This window comes from Suncus etruscus, chromosome 2 (assembly GCF_024139225.1).
Source record: "Suncus etruscus isolate mSunEtr1 chromosome 2, mSunEtr1.pri.cur, whole genome shotgun sequence".
NCBI lineage: Eukaryota > Metazoa > Chordata > Mammalia > Eulipotyphla > Soricidae > Suncus > Suncus etruscus.
This window is the reverse complement of record NC_064849.1, coordinates 135,306,744-135,322,480: the sequence shown is the minus strand read 5'-3', so window position 1 is coordinate 135,322,480 and position 15,737 is coordinate 135,306,744. Positions and strand designations below refer to the sequence as shown.

Sequence of the window (15,737 nt, the reverse complement as noted above, 5' to 3'; positions counted from 1 at the left end):
GGGATTCGTCATTGTGACTAGGATGTGTCTCGGGGTGTTTTTTCTGGAGTCTCTTTTAGTTGGTACTCTTCAGGCATGCAGGATTTGATCACATGTATTCTTTAGCTCTGGTAGTTTCTCTTTAATGATGTTCTTGACCATTGATTCTTCTTGGAGATTTTCTTCCTGAGTCTCTGGGACTCCAATGATTCTTAATTTGTTTCTGTTGAGCTTATCATAGACTTCTATTTTCATCTGTTCCCATTCTTTGAGTAATTTTTCTATTATTTGCTCATTTGCTTTAAGGTTTTTTTCCAGTCTCTTCTGCTGTATGGAGTTGTTATTCATCTCATCTTCCAGTGTACTAATTCTATCCTCAGCTGCTCTTAACCCATGGGAAAACTCATCCATGTTTTTCTTCAATTCATCTACTGAGTTTTTCAGACCTGTTATTTGACCTGAAATTTCAGTTTGGAGTTTTCTCATTTCTATCTTCATATTCTCATCGTTTTTATTAGTGTTCTCTTTTATACTTTCTTTGAGTTCTTTGAACATCTTCCATATTTCGACTCTAAACTTCTTATCTGAGAGACTGACTAGTTGGTTGGCCATGTTCTGGTCATCTGAGTTGCCATCTTCATTCTCTATGTCTTGTGCTGGCCCGCATTGTTTCCCCATTGTCACACTTGTATTGTGGGTTTTTCTACGTGTTGTGGTTGTATTCATTGGCTAAATGATGTGCGCGGCTGGGCTCCTCCCTCTCTCGGCATATCAACTCACCTTCAGGGAAGGCTAGCCATGTGCAGATGAAGCCACACACAGGATGAAATCAGGCCAAGAATGCAGCACAGCACAGGAGACAGTCAGAGATAGGTGCTGTCATCTGAGTTCCAGCAGAGTTCAGCGGCTTTCTCCTTTTTGGGCGTATCAACTCACCTTCAGGGAAGACTCCAGGGAAGGCTAGCTGTGTGCAGATGAAGCCACACACTGGATGAAATCAGGCTCTATGGAAGGCTAGCCATGCACAGACGAAGCCACACACAGAATGAAATCAGGCCAAGAATGCAGCACAGTACAGGAGACAGAGATAGGTGTTGGCATCTGAGTTCCAGCAGAGTTCCATTTTTTAAAAATTTTGTCCAAAAATTCTTAATACTCTACCTTCATTCTTACCTTCCTTTGAATGAAATATATTTTCCCATGCTCCAGAAAAAATTCTTGATTTTTAGTAACCTTATAATTTTAGTTTTTATTTTTTTTATTATTTTTTGGTTATTTGGGGGGGGCATACCCAGTGACACTCAGGGGTTTCTCCTGGCTATACACTCAGAAATCGCTTCTGGCTTGGGGGACCATATGGAACACCAGGGGAATCAAACTTTGGTCGGTTCTATGATAGTGCACTCAAGGCAGATGCCTTACCACTTGCGCCACCTCTCTGCCCCCTAGTTATAATTTTAAAGTGCAAAATGTTTAACTGATTATAATCAATACTTTTGCCTCTTCTAAGCAATACTAATATTTTAAAATGCTTTTATTTTTTCCCTCCTTACTTGCTAATATTACCATATAAATTTTAAATCAGTTGGCTTGCTTTAAACACACACACACACACACACACACACACACACACACATTTCACTGTTCTGTTTAGATTTTTCTCCCATTACATTTCCTTTGTTCATCTTTCCTACTCACATTTAGAGATTCCGGTACTAAATGTTATTTCTTATCATTTTGGATTGGTTGATGGTCTCCAACAAATACAAGTAGTTTAGTGCCTTAAGACAAAAATGCAAGGAGTCCAGAAAAGAGTCTCTTCTTCCTCCACACTGCAGCCCTATGGGCCCAGGACTATATTTTTTGTTCCTCTGGATTAGGAGAGAAGAAATAGTATATATTAACTGTTAAATCATTAACTGTTAAAGTTATATGCATTCCATTTAAAGGACTGCCATTCATTCTAAGATTGTATTTTTACCTTTTTGCTGTTAAAATAACCTTTATTTTGTATTAAAAATGGTGGCAGTTAAGGTTCTTTTTTGTTGATGTTGTTGTTGTTTTATATTATATTTTATATGCTGTGATTTACAAAGTTTTTCATAATACAGTTATTCAAATTTGACATTTTCTAAATAATTATTTTCTAGTGAAGGAAGCCCATCCCCCAGAGTGGAGCTGCTGCATAACATTGACCCATATTTTGTTGACAACTCGCCATGTAAGTACCTTGATCTGACTGACTCAACTTCATCACCTCAGTTTACAAAAATAATTTCATTACATACAAGTTTCTAACCTCTCTTTCTCCTTGTCTACTTGAAATTGCTCTAAAGATAACAGCTCTTCACAACACCTGTTGCACTCAGATCACTTTGTTTGGTACCACAGAGAGTAAATTCTATTCTTGGCTCTGCCACTTGTCAGTTATATTATGTTTAAGTGTTTGCATTCTCCATACCTCAACATTCCTGTTTATAAAAGAACCCATGATGTTTCAAAAGCTCCTATTTCTTGCAGAGTTGATGTTTTTATTTTTCACTTTTTACTTAAGAGCTCCAGAGATACCTTCTAGAATATTCAAGGTCAAATGAACCTCCATATCATCTACCTGGGCATGCCAGAGTATTGCTAGCATCAGTTGGGTCTCAAAGACATTCTTGTAGGCACCTACATTTCCCATTGAGCTAAAATAGCTCCCGGAAGTCATAACCTATGTCATTTATCTTTTTATTCTTTTGGATGGGCACTTATAAATAATCACCTGATGGTTGAATGGGCATTTGGAAGAGAACAGGGATGGAATAGACACCAAAGTGGAAACATTATACCCTTTCTTGAAGAAAAGGGACCCTAGACCAGAAATAATGTCTATTAATGGATAAATTTTTATTGTACTAAATTTGTATTAATGAAAGAGAGAAGGAAGTAAAAATGTCCATTACTGTGACCACTGCCATATATGACTAGTTTTCCTTTGAAATGTGACTAATTGTGTTTGAGATTACATGTAAAATCAAAACAAATTTTGAAGACAAAATATAAAACAAATTATGAAAAATATAAAATGTATCATTATTATACTTGATTCATTGAATTTTCAGTATTTTGGATAATTGACTTAAATATAGGAATATTTTATATTCCTTTTACCTTATTTATGTAATAGTAGAAAAATTGGGAGTCCACACCCAGTAGTGCTGAGGTGTTTCTCCTGTCTCTGTGCTCAAAAATAATTCCTGGCAGACTCGGGAGACCATATGAGATGCCAGGGATCAAATCTCAGTTGGAAGTATGCAAGGCAAATGCTCTACCTGCTGTGCTATTGTTCTGGCCCCAGAAAAATGTATATTACTTATGTCATTTACATTATTTTTATATTGATATAGAACTACCAATCCATAGACCATACCAGTAACAATCTACAGATGTAGAAAGTTGAAAACCACTAGTCTGTGGGTATAGAGAGATACCACAGCAGGGAAAGTAATCACTGGCTTTGCATGTGGTTGGCCTAGCTTTGATTCCCCAGCACCCCCAGATGATCCCCAGAGTGTAGCCAGGAGTAATTCCAGAGCACAGACTAAGAAGTAATCCCTGAACACTAATGGGTGTAGCCCCAAAATAAAATACACACACAAAATCCCTACTGGTTTACTTCCTTGGTTATAACTGCCAACTTGTTGGTTAGTATACAGGACAGGTACTAGTAAGCAGGTGTAGAAAGATTGAAGAATACTGGTATAGAAGAATTATTCTAGAAGGTTCTATAGGATGAATTGGTGAGCTGTGTAGGAGGATCAGAGACCTATTAATTACTGCATGGTTACTGCAGCAGAGACTGCTAAACTTGTTTCTGTCCCAGCAGTGCACAAGAGCAGTGCTTCTTAACCAGGAGTCAGTCACATTAAACACTCTCTGGAGGGTCGAAGGGACTAGAATATACGCAGGAATGATTTTAAAGTTTCTTTTTTTAACTTTATCTACTTTGGAGGGGTCTCCCGGGAAGTTCTCATGAGGCTTGAGTGTCACTCCCAGCACTTCTCAACCAACAAGGTCAGACATTTCCATGCTCAGATCCAACAGTATTCAGAGGCCTATGGGGCTACATTCTGAGGTGTTCTGAATTCTTGTGGTGCTAAGGATTCAAAGCCTTACTGCTGACTATCTCTCCACCTCTTATTTTTAAAAATAGGAATCATTCTAGAAAGATCATTTTTGAGACTATTCATTTTCTTTTATTAATTTGACTTGATTTTTTTTTTTACCATACTTTGGTTTCATAGTCAACAAATGAGTTCTTTTTAATTCCATCTCTTTTCTATGTTTTACTTAAATAATATTGGTTCATAAAACTATGTTTTAGGGGTAGAATTCCTGTCTTAGTAAATGACTGACAATCACCACAAAGATCCAACATCCTTTCACCACAGTCCACTGAACCATCTTCTCTCTTCTTCCCTTTGCTCCCCACTCTCCTGGCATCCACAGCTCTGCAGTCTGTGGCCACATGTTTGTTTCCATTTGGTCTTGTCAGTTCCTTGCTTGACTTCTCTATATCCCACACCTGGGTGAGATCATCTGATAGCATCTTTCTGCTTCTGACTTCTCACACTTAACATGACCTTTTTCAGTTTCATCTATGTCATTGCCAAAGGGGAATTTTATCTTTTTTACTCTTAACTGATTGCAGAACCATCATATACATAGACCACATCTTTATCCTCTCATCTGTGTCTGAGCTCTTGGATTGTTTTCAGATCTTGGCTGTAGTAAACAGTGCTAGAATGAACATAGGTGTGAATATATATATATATATATATATATATATATATATATTTTTGGATTAGTGTTACTGTGTTCTTTGAGTAGATGCCTAAAGAATTGCCTGCTTATATGGTAGATCATTTTTAAATTTTTATAGAAATTCCTATTTTAGATTTTTCCAGTGAAACTATTCATTTTAAGTAATAATAGAGGTATTTGATAGGCATTTAAGTAGTGATAGAAGTATTTAAGTAATAATAGGGATATTCTTCAAAAACTGACCTGTTGTGTCTTGATGATTCTATTGCCTTTATTTTATTCTAGGGATTTAGGCCACCCCATCTACTCTTTCTACTGGTAGAGTTAGGATTTTTTTTTTCTCTTGGCACCTATGCTTGGTAGATTGTGAGTTGGATACTAATACTATTACTTGAGCACACATACATATACAAACATCCTATGTCATTGACTTTCTCTCATAGACCAGGAGATCTTTAGGAAAGCATAAAGAGCTTTCAGATAACCATGAGTTACTACTATTAAAATCACAGCTGTTTAAAAACAGAATTATTGATGAGTATATGGAGAAGTTGGAACCCTTATGAATATCTGTGGGAATATAAAATGGCACAACCACAGTGGACAGTGACATGGTGGCTCTTTAGAGGACTATGATAAAAATCATATGAGACAGCAATTTTACCATGTATATATATATTCACCGTAGAGGAAAGAAGTGACTCAAATACCTATTTTTCTAGCAGAATTATTCACAATAATCAAAACATGCAATAAATACCATAATGGAATATTATTCAGCCTTGAAAAGGAAGAAAATTCTTCAGCATAGAAACACAGAGACATAGGATATAGAGAAATTAAATAAACTGGTTTCAAAGACAGAAACATCATCACATAATGTACATAAAGGAGCAGAAAGAAGCATTGTTTTCAGGACTGATGGAGGAAGAATAAAAAAGTCTTGCCTTTTCTTTTTGTTGTGTATGGTTTTTGGGCATACCCAACTGTGATCAAGGCTTACTCTTGACTGTTTTAGAGGACTTATGTAGTGCTAGGGATAAAACTGGAGTTAGCTCCATATAAGGTAAGCACTTAAACCCCTGAACTCTCTCCAGCTTCAGAATTAATGCTTTTTTAATGGGTATGGAATTTCGGCTTGGAAAAGTTGGAAAGGTGCTAGGGATAAATGGTGGTGATGACAAGCACTCAGTACCTTTTAAAAATACACTTAAAATGTTCAAGATGGTATAATTCATATTATATACATTTTATCACAATTTTTAAAATAAAATAATGTTTTAAGCATAGAAACTTTATAAAAGGGTGTGTGTGGCTTACCTCCTTGATTTTTGTTATATCCCTAATGGTAGGAACAGAGTCTACCATCATAATAAGTTTGTAATATATTTGTTAATGAATAAAGACAAACTGCAGGTTAAAAGTCTTTCTCTTATTCTCTTATGTATGAACCTAAGAGTTTCTCTAGGGCTTAACATTCTCCTCTAAAACCCTGAATCTGCTTAGTCCAAGACTATTCTTTATTTTATGTTACAGTATTATAGATAGATGCAGCTCTGTTTACAATAGCCAGAATCTGAAAGCAACTTCGATACCTGACAACAGATGAGTGGTTAAAAAAACTGGTGCATATACTCTATGGAATACTATGCATCTGTTAGGGAAAATTAAGTCATGAAATTTTCCTATACTTAATATAGTCCTATTTGTTTATCTCTGCTTCCACTTGTTTGGACAGTGATGTTTCCTCCTTGAAGATGCTTTTAGTCTCAATGTCACTGAGTGTTTTACCTACATGTTTGTCTATATACATTATGGTTCCAAGTCTGATATCCAGGTCTTTAATCCATTTAAATTTGTTTGACTTTTGTGCTTGGTGTTAGATGAAGTTCCAAGTTTGCTTTCTTGCATGTGGCTGACCACTTGTCCCAACACCACTTGTTAGAGAGGCTTTCCTTTCTCCAGTTTGGCATTTCTTGTCCCTTTATCAAACATTAAATTGATTGTATGTCTGGGGAACATTCTCTGAATACTCAAGTCTATTCCATTGATCTGAGAGTCTGTCTTTATTCCAAAACCATGCTGTTTTAATGACGATTACTTTGTAATACAATTTAAAGTTGGGGAAGGTGATGCTTCCCATATTCTTTTTCCTAAGGGTTGCTCTAGCTGGGTGTTTATTGTTCCAGATGAATTTCAGGAGTGTTTGACACACTTCTTTGAAGAATGTCATGGGTATCCTTAGAGGAATTACATTAAATCTGTACAATGCTTGAGGAGTATTGCCATTTTAATAATGTAAATCCTCCCAATCCATGAACAGGGTATGTTGTCTCCAAGACTGGTGAGTGCAGTTAAACAAATAACTACACTAACAACTAGCATGACAATAGGAGTGAATGAGAGAAATAGAATGCCTGTCTCAAATACAGACATGAGGTAGAGGAGAATTGAGGTGGGTGCATTGGTGGTGGAAAGGTTATACTGGTGAAGGGGAATATTCTTTTTTATAACTGAAACCCAACTACACACATGTTTGTAATCATGGCACTTAAATGAAGATATTATTAGAAAAAATAAAATAAATGAAAAAATTTAATATTTAGTAAAATTAGTAGAACTGAAAAGGGCCTGTTAATAGGTTAATTAAGCTTGGATTTATTTATTAATTTGTTAATATATAATTTATTACTTATATAAAAAAGGAATTTGCCTGTACATGGATAGAGATGGAGATTATTATGCTGAATAAAATAAGTTAGAGGGAGAGAGATAGATACAAAATAGTCATACTCATCTGTGGAATTTAAGAAAAATAAGCAAAGGTATGGTAAATAATACCCGAAGACAATAGAGATGAGGACCAAAGGAACAGCCCATGATATTAAGCTTACCACAAAGAGTGGTGAGCACAGTTAGAGAAATAACTATACTAACAACTATCATGACAATGATAGTGAATGAAAGAAACAGAATTCTAGGCAAGGGGTGTGGGAGGAGGGAATTGGGGGAGTTTTGAGGTGGGAATGTTGTACCGGTGAAGCAGGTGTACATTTAATGACTGAAACCCAACATGTTTGTAGCCATGGTGTGTAAAGAAAGATATTATTAAAAATAAAAATAAATTTTAAAAAATCAATAAAATTGAGATGTATGTTGTTTTATAAAAATATAACTCCTTTGAAAAATAAGAGAAGATAAAAGACACTTGCATAAAAATAAATAAATAAATAAATAAATAAATGCTACAATAGGATGTCTTTTTGCTGAGGGAGAAAAACATCCTCCCATCTCCTTTCTCATGCATACATTTTTTATGGTAAAATGACCTAGCTCTAAGACTCCAAGACTCCAGATTATAATTCTTGGAGCTATTACCTGTTACTTCTACAGAGCTATGTTCAAATGGGTGAATACGTCCAACACCATAATAGCTGAGGAAAACTCGAATCTTTGAGTTTCTCTGAAGCATCATGGGACACTGAGCTCTGGCTACTTCACACTGCAGTTATTTATATTGATGCATTTTCTCCATCAACAACCATTGGCTCCAAGAAAGCCTTGGCTTTCATCTCTCTTATTCTCTCAGATCTTATGTATAGGATATTTTCAAAAGGTGAAAAAAAAGCTAATAAGTCAGCCATATATGTTATCATCCACTCATTTAGTTAAAATAAATCTAGCAGGGCAATTATTTCCAAATCACTTTCATCTTTCTGGGCATAGTGGAGAAGTATAATAATGGAATCATTTTTTCTTTTTGAGCCACACCCAGAGATACTTAGGGCTCATTCTTGCTGGGGTTTTGGGGATCATATAGGATGCTAGGGATTGAATTTGGTGAGCTGTGTGCATGCCAAATACCCTACCCACTGTACTATCACTCAACCCCATACAATGAAAATTTGTGGATTGTAGTTCTAAAAGTGGATATTATCATTGTACCAAACACCAGAGACTAGACACCACATTAGCAACCAGTTAATCTATTCTCTTTATAATCCAGATGGAGAAACTGGGGTACAACTAATAACAGAAGTGAAATTAGGTAGAGGGCTTTCCAGTTCCAGACTCACATATAATGCATATCTTAGAATTGTAAGGTAGGCGGAGGTTGTCTTTGCTTTCTGAGTCACACTTGTTTTATGAAGGAAAGGTGCCTGGAACTTAGTAACAGTTACCTCACTCACAATACCTTTTTAGGACAATAACCTTTTGATTTTCTTTGTAAACTGATAATATCAGAGAATCCATAGCTTCCATTTGTAACGGCCAGTTCTGGAAATCTCATCTGTGCCTTGCTGTGGACTCATAAAGAAGTGATGTAGGGAGAGATCAGGGTGTGGCAACAGGATGCAGTGCCTAATGGAGCAGGCAGAGTGCTGGGGCAGCAAAATTTCTAGGTGTGAATCGAAGTTATAAATTATTTTCTGAGAACCTATGACCTCTTTGCGCCATCTTTATCACCTATAAATTGAGGGTAATGTAGAATTTCTAGTGAATCTAACTACAAAGCATCTGCCCACAGTTACTATTCCAGTCACTAAGATTTGGAGGTCTATACTAAAATCTTATGTTTTTTTGATTTGGGTTTTTGTTTGTTTGTTTGTTTTGTTTTGTTTTGGGGCCACACCTGGTGACACTCAGGGGTTACTCCTGGCTATGTGCTCAGAAATTGCTCCTAGCTGAGGGGACTATATGGGACACAGAAAATCGAACCCTGGTATGTCTTGGGTCAGCCATGTGCAAGGCAAATGCCCTACCACTGTGCTATCACTCTGGCCCCTAAAGTACTTATGTATTCATCCAGCCTTAATGGTTAGTAATGAGCACCTATTTCTTTCAAAATCATGAATTAAAGTCATAAAGTTTTTTTTTTGTTTTGTTTTGTTTTTTTGCGGGGAGGGGCACACCTGTTTATGCTCAGGAGTTACTACTGATTCTGTGCTCAGGATTACTCCCAGTGGTGCTTGATGAGCACATGCATGCTGGAGATTGAATTGGGGTCAGTGGCCCCTGCCCCAAGAATTCTCACAAGATTGTGATGGCTTATTTCTTGGTGAACAGGAGCTTGATCTGAGAGATTGGCCCAGTGTGCTGCCTCTCTTGCATCTAAGAGGCTGGCCTGTGTCAGCTTCTTTCTTCAGCAGCCAAATCCCCATATCCTGATGGTCTCAGCTGTGGTTGGTCCCCACTTTCCACCACGGGCTTCTTTTAGAGCTTGTCATAAACTTGGAAATTTGTGTCTCCTCTGGTTGCCAACATTTGTCTTTAGTGGCTTGTCCAGTTTTCCTCACTGTGGCTTTGTGCTGGCCCTCTCTCACGAACCGAAACATAGATATCATTTCTCTTTTCCTATTTTCAGAGCTCCCTGTTCTGCCCTCTTTACTTTGGGAAGTATGAAAGCATGTGTGCAAATGTGGCCTTCCAGATGCCAAAGGCGGGGTCCCCCAGGCCTCATAGCCCATCTACCCACTTCACACAGTGCATCTCAAGTAACATACATCAAACTCTCGCTGTTAACACTTGTTGCTGGCGTACTGGCTTTCATCCTGAGAAAATAAACAAATCCAACCCAACCTAGAGCACTTTAAAAGCACTAATTAATCCTCACCACAGGCCTGGGCTGCTCACAAATGACAAATCCCACTGCCCCAATTTCATGTTTAAAGAAATCAGTGTAAGCACCTTGTCTAAGGCTTCCTAGGGCCAGATAATAGGTTAACTTCCTTGCAGTCCTTGCATGGTCATGCCTCGGATGAAGAGTATCTGGTAGGGTCCTCTGTCTCACAAATCCCTGTCTGCACAAAAAATTATGCACTGAATTTCCCAGAACACCCACTAAACATTATTTTTCCCCTCCAGAGTTACAAGGATGCCAAATCCTCTCATTTCCAACTGACTGCTTAATTTATTTGCTTACTTTCTTCTTTAATTCTGCTAGATCCTAAAAATTGTTCCCATGGCCTCCAAGAGTAGTGTGGTAATTCTAGTTGATGAAAAGGGTTAGGCTGATTTAAAAAAAAAATACATAACACAAACATAGTCCTCCAGCTAACCGCTTTTAGATCCAACAGCTAAGCCTGCCAGTGTCTCACATGGAGTCCATTTCATTCATAGGGGTGCTCAAGAATTAGAGTGTCTGGACTCCCTCTTTCTTGTATTGTACACTTTTTGGTTTTAGTTTTCTTTTGGGGGCCAAACTCTAGTATTTCTCAGGAGCTATTCAGTGTACAACGTTCAAGGCTCCATGTGATGTCAGAGATAGGATCTCACCTGTGCTCCAGCAGATTGAGCCATATTCTTTCTCTTTGAAACTAGACCAGTCATCTCCCTACTTCATTACTCCTAGCTTTTAACACACAAAGAAAACACATATAGCCTTTTTTTTAAAAAAAATATTTGACTATGAAATTCTAAGAGAACATAAAATCTACCAGATTTTATGAGTAAAAGTCAATGGAATTATAGTGCAGTAAATATAGTTACTACTAAATACTGATTAGACTACTAATTTTATTTTCTTTTTCCAAAAAATTAAATATAATTTTAAATTGAAGCATATGAGATACATAGTTACAAAGTTGTTGATGGTTTTAAGTTTCAGTCATACAGTGTTCTAACACCTCTCCTTCCTACCACAAATGTCAGTGACAGACATTTGTCTTCTCTCTCTCTCTCTCTCTCTCTCTCTCTCTCTCTCTCTCTCTCTTTCTTCCCTTTTCCCTATTAGGTACTGTGGTTTGCAATACCACTACTAAAAGAGAATCATTCATATCACTTTACTTATTTCAGTACCCAGTTTGTGTCAAGAATGATCATTTCCAAGTACCCTTGTCATTGATTGAACCACTCTTAAGGAACTTTAGGATCCACAGAAGGCACAACGAAACTTAAAAAAAAATTATTTTAACATAATGGTTTATCAAGTTTGTCATAATACAGTTGTTTTAGGTATTAAATGTTCAGACACAAGTTTTCCCCAGTGTGACCTTCCTTTCACCAGTGCAATGAAACATTTTAGAACATTCCTATGAAGTAAGCTTTTAAAAAGTCTTTAAAAAGTCTGCTTTAAGTTACCCATAATGTTAGATGTTATAATTGAGTATTTACAGGCCCAAATCTGTTACTCTTGCAGCAAAATCCCAGGGAATGAATATTTAGCCCCTTTGAACATGCTTGGAAAGTGAAAATAATATTTTTTGCTTTATTTTTTAATTTTTATTTCTTGGGGTCTTTTTTTTTGAGCCACACCTGATGGTACTTAGGATTACTTCCGGCTCTGCACTCAGGGATAACTCTTTGAGGTACTCATGGACCATATGTGGTAGAAGGGATTAAACATGGTTTGGCTACATGCAGGGAAAATGCCTTACCCACTGTACTATCACTTTAGCCCCTAAAGTTAATACAATTCTAAAATAAAGAAGGAATAAATAACAAGCAATATAAACTAAATATACTAGCACTAAAGAGAAATAAAGAAATGAAGAACACTGAGGGGGATTAATATAGACTTCCTCAACAATTATAGTTTTGAATTTGTCTATGATTTCAACAGCTTGGGTTTTATCTTCATTTTCATGTGAAAGAAGGAAAAGAATATTTAAGACAGAATTCATTTTCTATCACTGCTGGAACAAATTACCATAAACTTAATGACTTTAAGCAGTTCAAGAGGTTAAAAGTTTGACAAGGCTCTCATTGGGCAAATGTCCGGGGTGTTGGTGTGAAATTTTCTGGAAGTTTGGAAAGAATGTGTTCTTCTCTTTCCCAGTTTGGGGAGGCTGCCTGCTCTGCTGGGCCTGTGCTGCCTTCCTAATATTCAAATGCAGCAATGGAGCAAGGGCTGCAATGGCACATCACTGTGCCTTCATAGTCTTCCATGTCTTCATGGCACATCACTATCTTTTCGACTAAACAAGTCATTATAATGGGTCTACCTGGATAATTCAAGATAATCTCCCTCTCTCAGGGTAGGGGTAGGAATGTAACCTCCCAAATAGTGTTCTGATGCTTAGGAAGCAATGGGGCCTCATTAGAGATTCTCAAGCATCAGGGCTGTCAATAAAAGTGCCCAAGGAAGTGATGCTGCTTAAGTTACCCACTTGTGCTGGAGTTGCCCACCCCAGCGGTGCTAAGGCATCCAGGGTTGCATCTGTCTATGCTTAGGGGGCCTGCAGTGCTGGGAATGGAATGTAAATTAGAGGCATGAACCTTAATCACATAACCTCCCTCTTCTTTTTGTGGGGGTGGGGAAGTGGTTGTGCATGGGGCACACCAACAGTGGTTAGGGGTTACTCTTGGCCCTTTGCTCAGCAATCACTCCTGGCAGTACTCAGGATACCTTGAGTGGTGCCCAAGATTGAACCAGGGTCAGTACAATGCAAGGCAAATACAAATACTTTAATCCCTATACTCTCTCTCTCTCTCTCTCTCTCTCTCTCTCTCTCTCTCTCCCCTCCCTCCCTCTCCTCTCTCCCCCTCCCCTCCCTCTCCTCTCTCCCTCCCCTCCCTCTCGGTTTTGGTGTTTTGGTTTTTGGGTCACACCCGGCAGTGCTCAGGGGCTACTCCTGGCTCTGAGCTCAGAAATTGCCCCCGGCAGGCTTGGGGGGCCATACGGGATGCCAGGATTTGAACCACCATCCTTCTGCATGCAAGGCAACACCTTACCTCCATGCTTTCTCTTTGGCCCCCGCCTATACTGTTTCTCTTCCTTCAAAAACCCAAAATATTTAGGACTAATCTATAACTCATCCTGCAACTTTAATTCCCCTTTGCCACATAACCTCACAGATTCAGAGATTAGTACATATCTTTGGGGAGCCATGTTCCTGTCTACCACAGACAAGTCCCTTCCCCACTTTACTAGAGTTTATGCAAAGTACAAAGAGTCATTTATAAACAAGTTCGAGAGAAAAGCAGAAACATAGCAAAAGTAAAACTAAAATAAATAATAGTTCTAGGCAACAATGATAAATTGAAAGTTTGCTTTGTCATGTCCTCAAGGTCTGATCGAGGATGCTTAGCCAGGGAAGGAGACCACACCATGCAGACTAGTTCATAATGGGAAGGAAGAAAGACCTGATTTAAAATTGGAAGGAAGTTCACATAAGGAAAAGGACTCTGAGAGAATCTGTTCAAAGGAGAAAGGGCAGACAAGGAAAAGAAAATGAGAAAGAACAAAAAATAGGATGTCAGGTTTAGAGGATTAGATTTGCTTCTATTTGTGTTGGAAAGCTGCCTGTTTGTATTTTCATGCAAATTTTTATGAGACTTGGGGCTGGAGCGTTAGCACAGTGGTAAGGTGTTTTCTTTGCATACAGAAAACACAGGACAATCCTGATTCGAATCCTGGCATCCCATATGGTCCCCCGAGCCTGCCAGAAGCGAATACTGAGCTCAGAGCCAGGAGTAACCCCTGAGCACCACCAGGTGTGACCCAAAAAACAAAACAAACAAAAATTTTATGAGAATGGGTTTTGCTGTTGTGTTTTGATTTAGGATTTTTTTTTTCAGGGAGGAGGTTGGGACACTCCCAGCAATGTTCAGGGCTCACTCCTGGCTTTTCACTCAGGGAATCATGCCTGGCAGGGTCTATGGGACCAATGGGGATGCTGGGTATCAAACCAGGTTCAGCCATGTGCAAGACAAGTGCCCTGTCTACCAGAGCTACCATAGCTCTGATCCCAGGCAGGGTTTGATTTTTGATAACTTTTGAGAAATACATTTTTAAATACATTTGAGAAGTACATTGAGAAATATAAAAAAAAAATTACCTGGATCTCTCTCCTGCATGCCCAAATCATATGCCCTTTGCTAATATGCGGGTGTGCTTTTTCCTAATCTCCCTATGTTTTTTGCTTTATTCAGAGACACATATTTTAAGAAATTCAAATCATATTATTGCCTTACCTTATTTTTTTAGCATAATTAAATATAGAACATTTTTATGCTTGCCACACCTGATGGTGCTGGATGTCACATGAGCTCCACTTGCAAAGCATATGTATCACCCTTTGAGGCATCTGCAGGTTCCAGTGGAAAAGTTTTTCATCTTTAAAATGTTATGCAATAGTTTTATTCATGACTGCCTGACATAGTATTTTGTGATGATTACTGTCCATTCCCACATGTGGAAATACTTAACAATTTTCCTATTTTTGCACTTGCCTGAGTATTTTCATTTAATAAATTAAAACTACAAAGATGGTCCATTCTTTGAGGAGAACATATCTAAAAAAAAGTTAAATTCCTCGTCAAAGGATCTGAACAGTTTGAAGGTCCTTTGATAAATTTGACCCAATTGGTTGCCTGAACATACTGTATGAACTGATAGTTTATGACAATTATATAACAATGCTTATTTATTGACCACTGGCTTTAAGGTACATTGTGTATGTAAAAATCATTTTCCAGTTTTTTAGATAAAATAATCTAGTTTAGATTTGGATTTCTTGTATTTTGCTGAAGCTAGGCTTATTTTTAGTTAAAGAAAAAAATTGCATAGATGTCAGAGGTACTTGGTCTGTAAAGGCTAATGTTTGTTCATAAAGCAAGATATAGAAAATGTAACTTTGGTTTAATTGGTGCCAAGTTAAGAGAGATTAAGTTTACTTGAGTCCGACATAAGAATAAATTTAAAGAGACTTAAACAGGAAGTCATGATTATTTTGTCTACTTCCAAAACTTCATTTCAGAGCCTTTTATATGATTTTGTAAAAACTTCTAGAAAATAATTCGAGACTTGTCTGAGTTTAGCTTCTTTTACAAAAAGAGAAAATCAGAATTAGAGGGGAAATAGAGAAGGAAAAAAATCAGCTAAAATGCCACCTTCTTTATGATCTTTTACCTGAAACATAGTAATCATTTGTAATATATATTTTATTTCAAGAAAGCAAAAGGTTGTGTTTGGGTTATTTCTTGGACATGTTAGAATATAGTACTTGATT

General features: G+C 37.5%; 1 protein-coding gene across 1 annotated transcript in view; it reads left to right on the top strand.

The window, feature by feature from the left end:
* ARSB (arylsulfatase B) overlaps positions 1 to 15,737 on the top strand; it is a 197,998-nt gene that overhangs the window by 132,231 nt on the left and 50,030 nt on the right. The window contains exon 6 of the mRNA XM_049769081.1: positions 2,130 to 2,200. Coding sequence (XP_049625038.1) covers positions 2,130 to 2,200 — 71 coding nt within the window. The remainder of the gene's footprint in view (positions 1 to 2,129; positions 2,201 to 15,737) is intronic.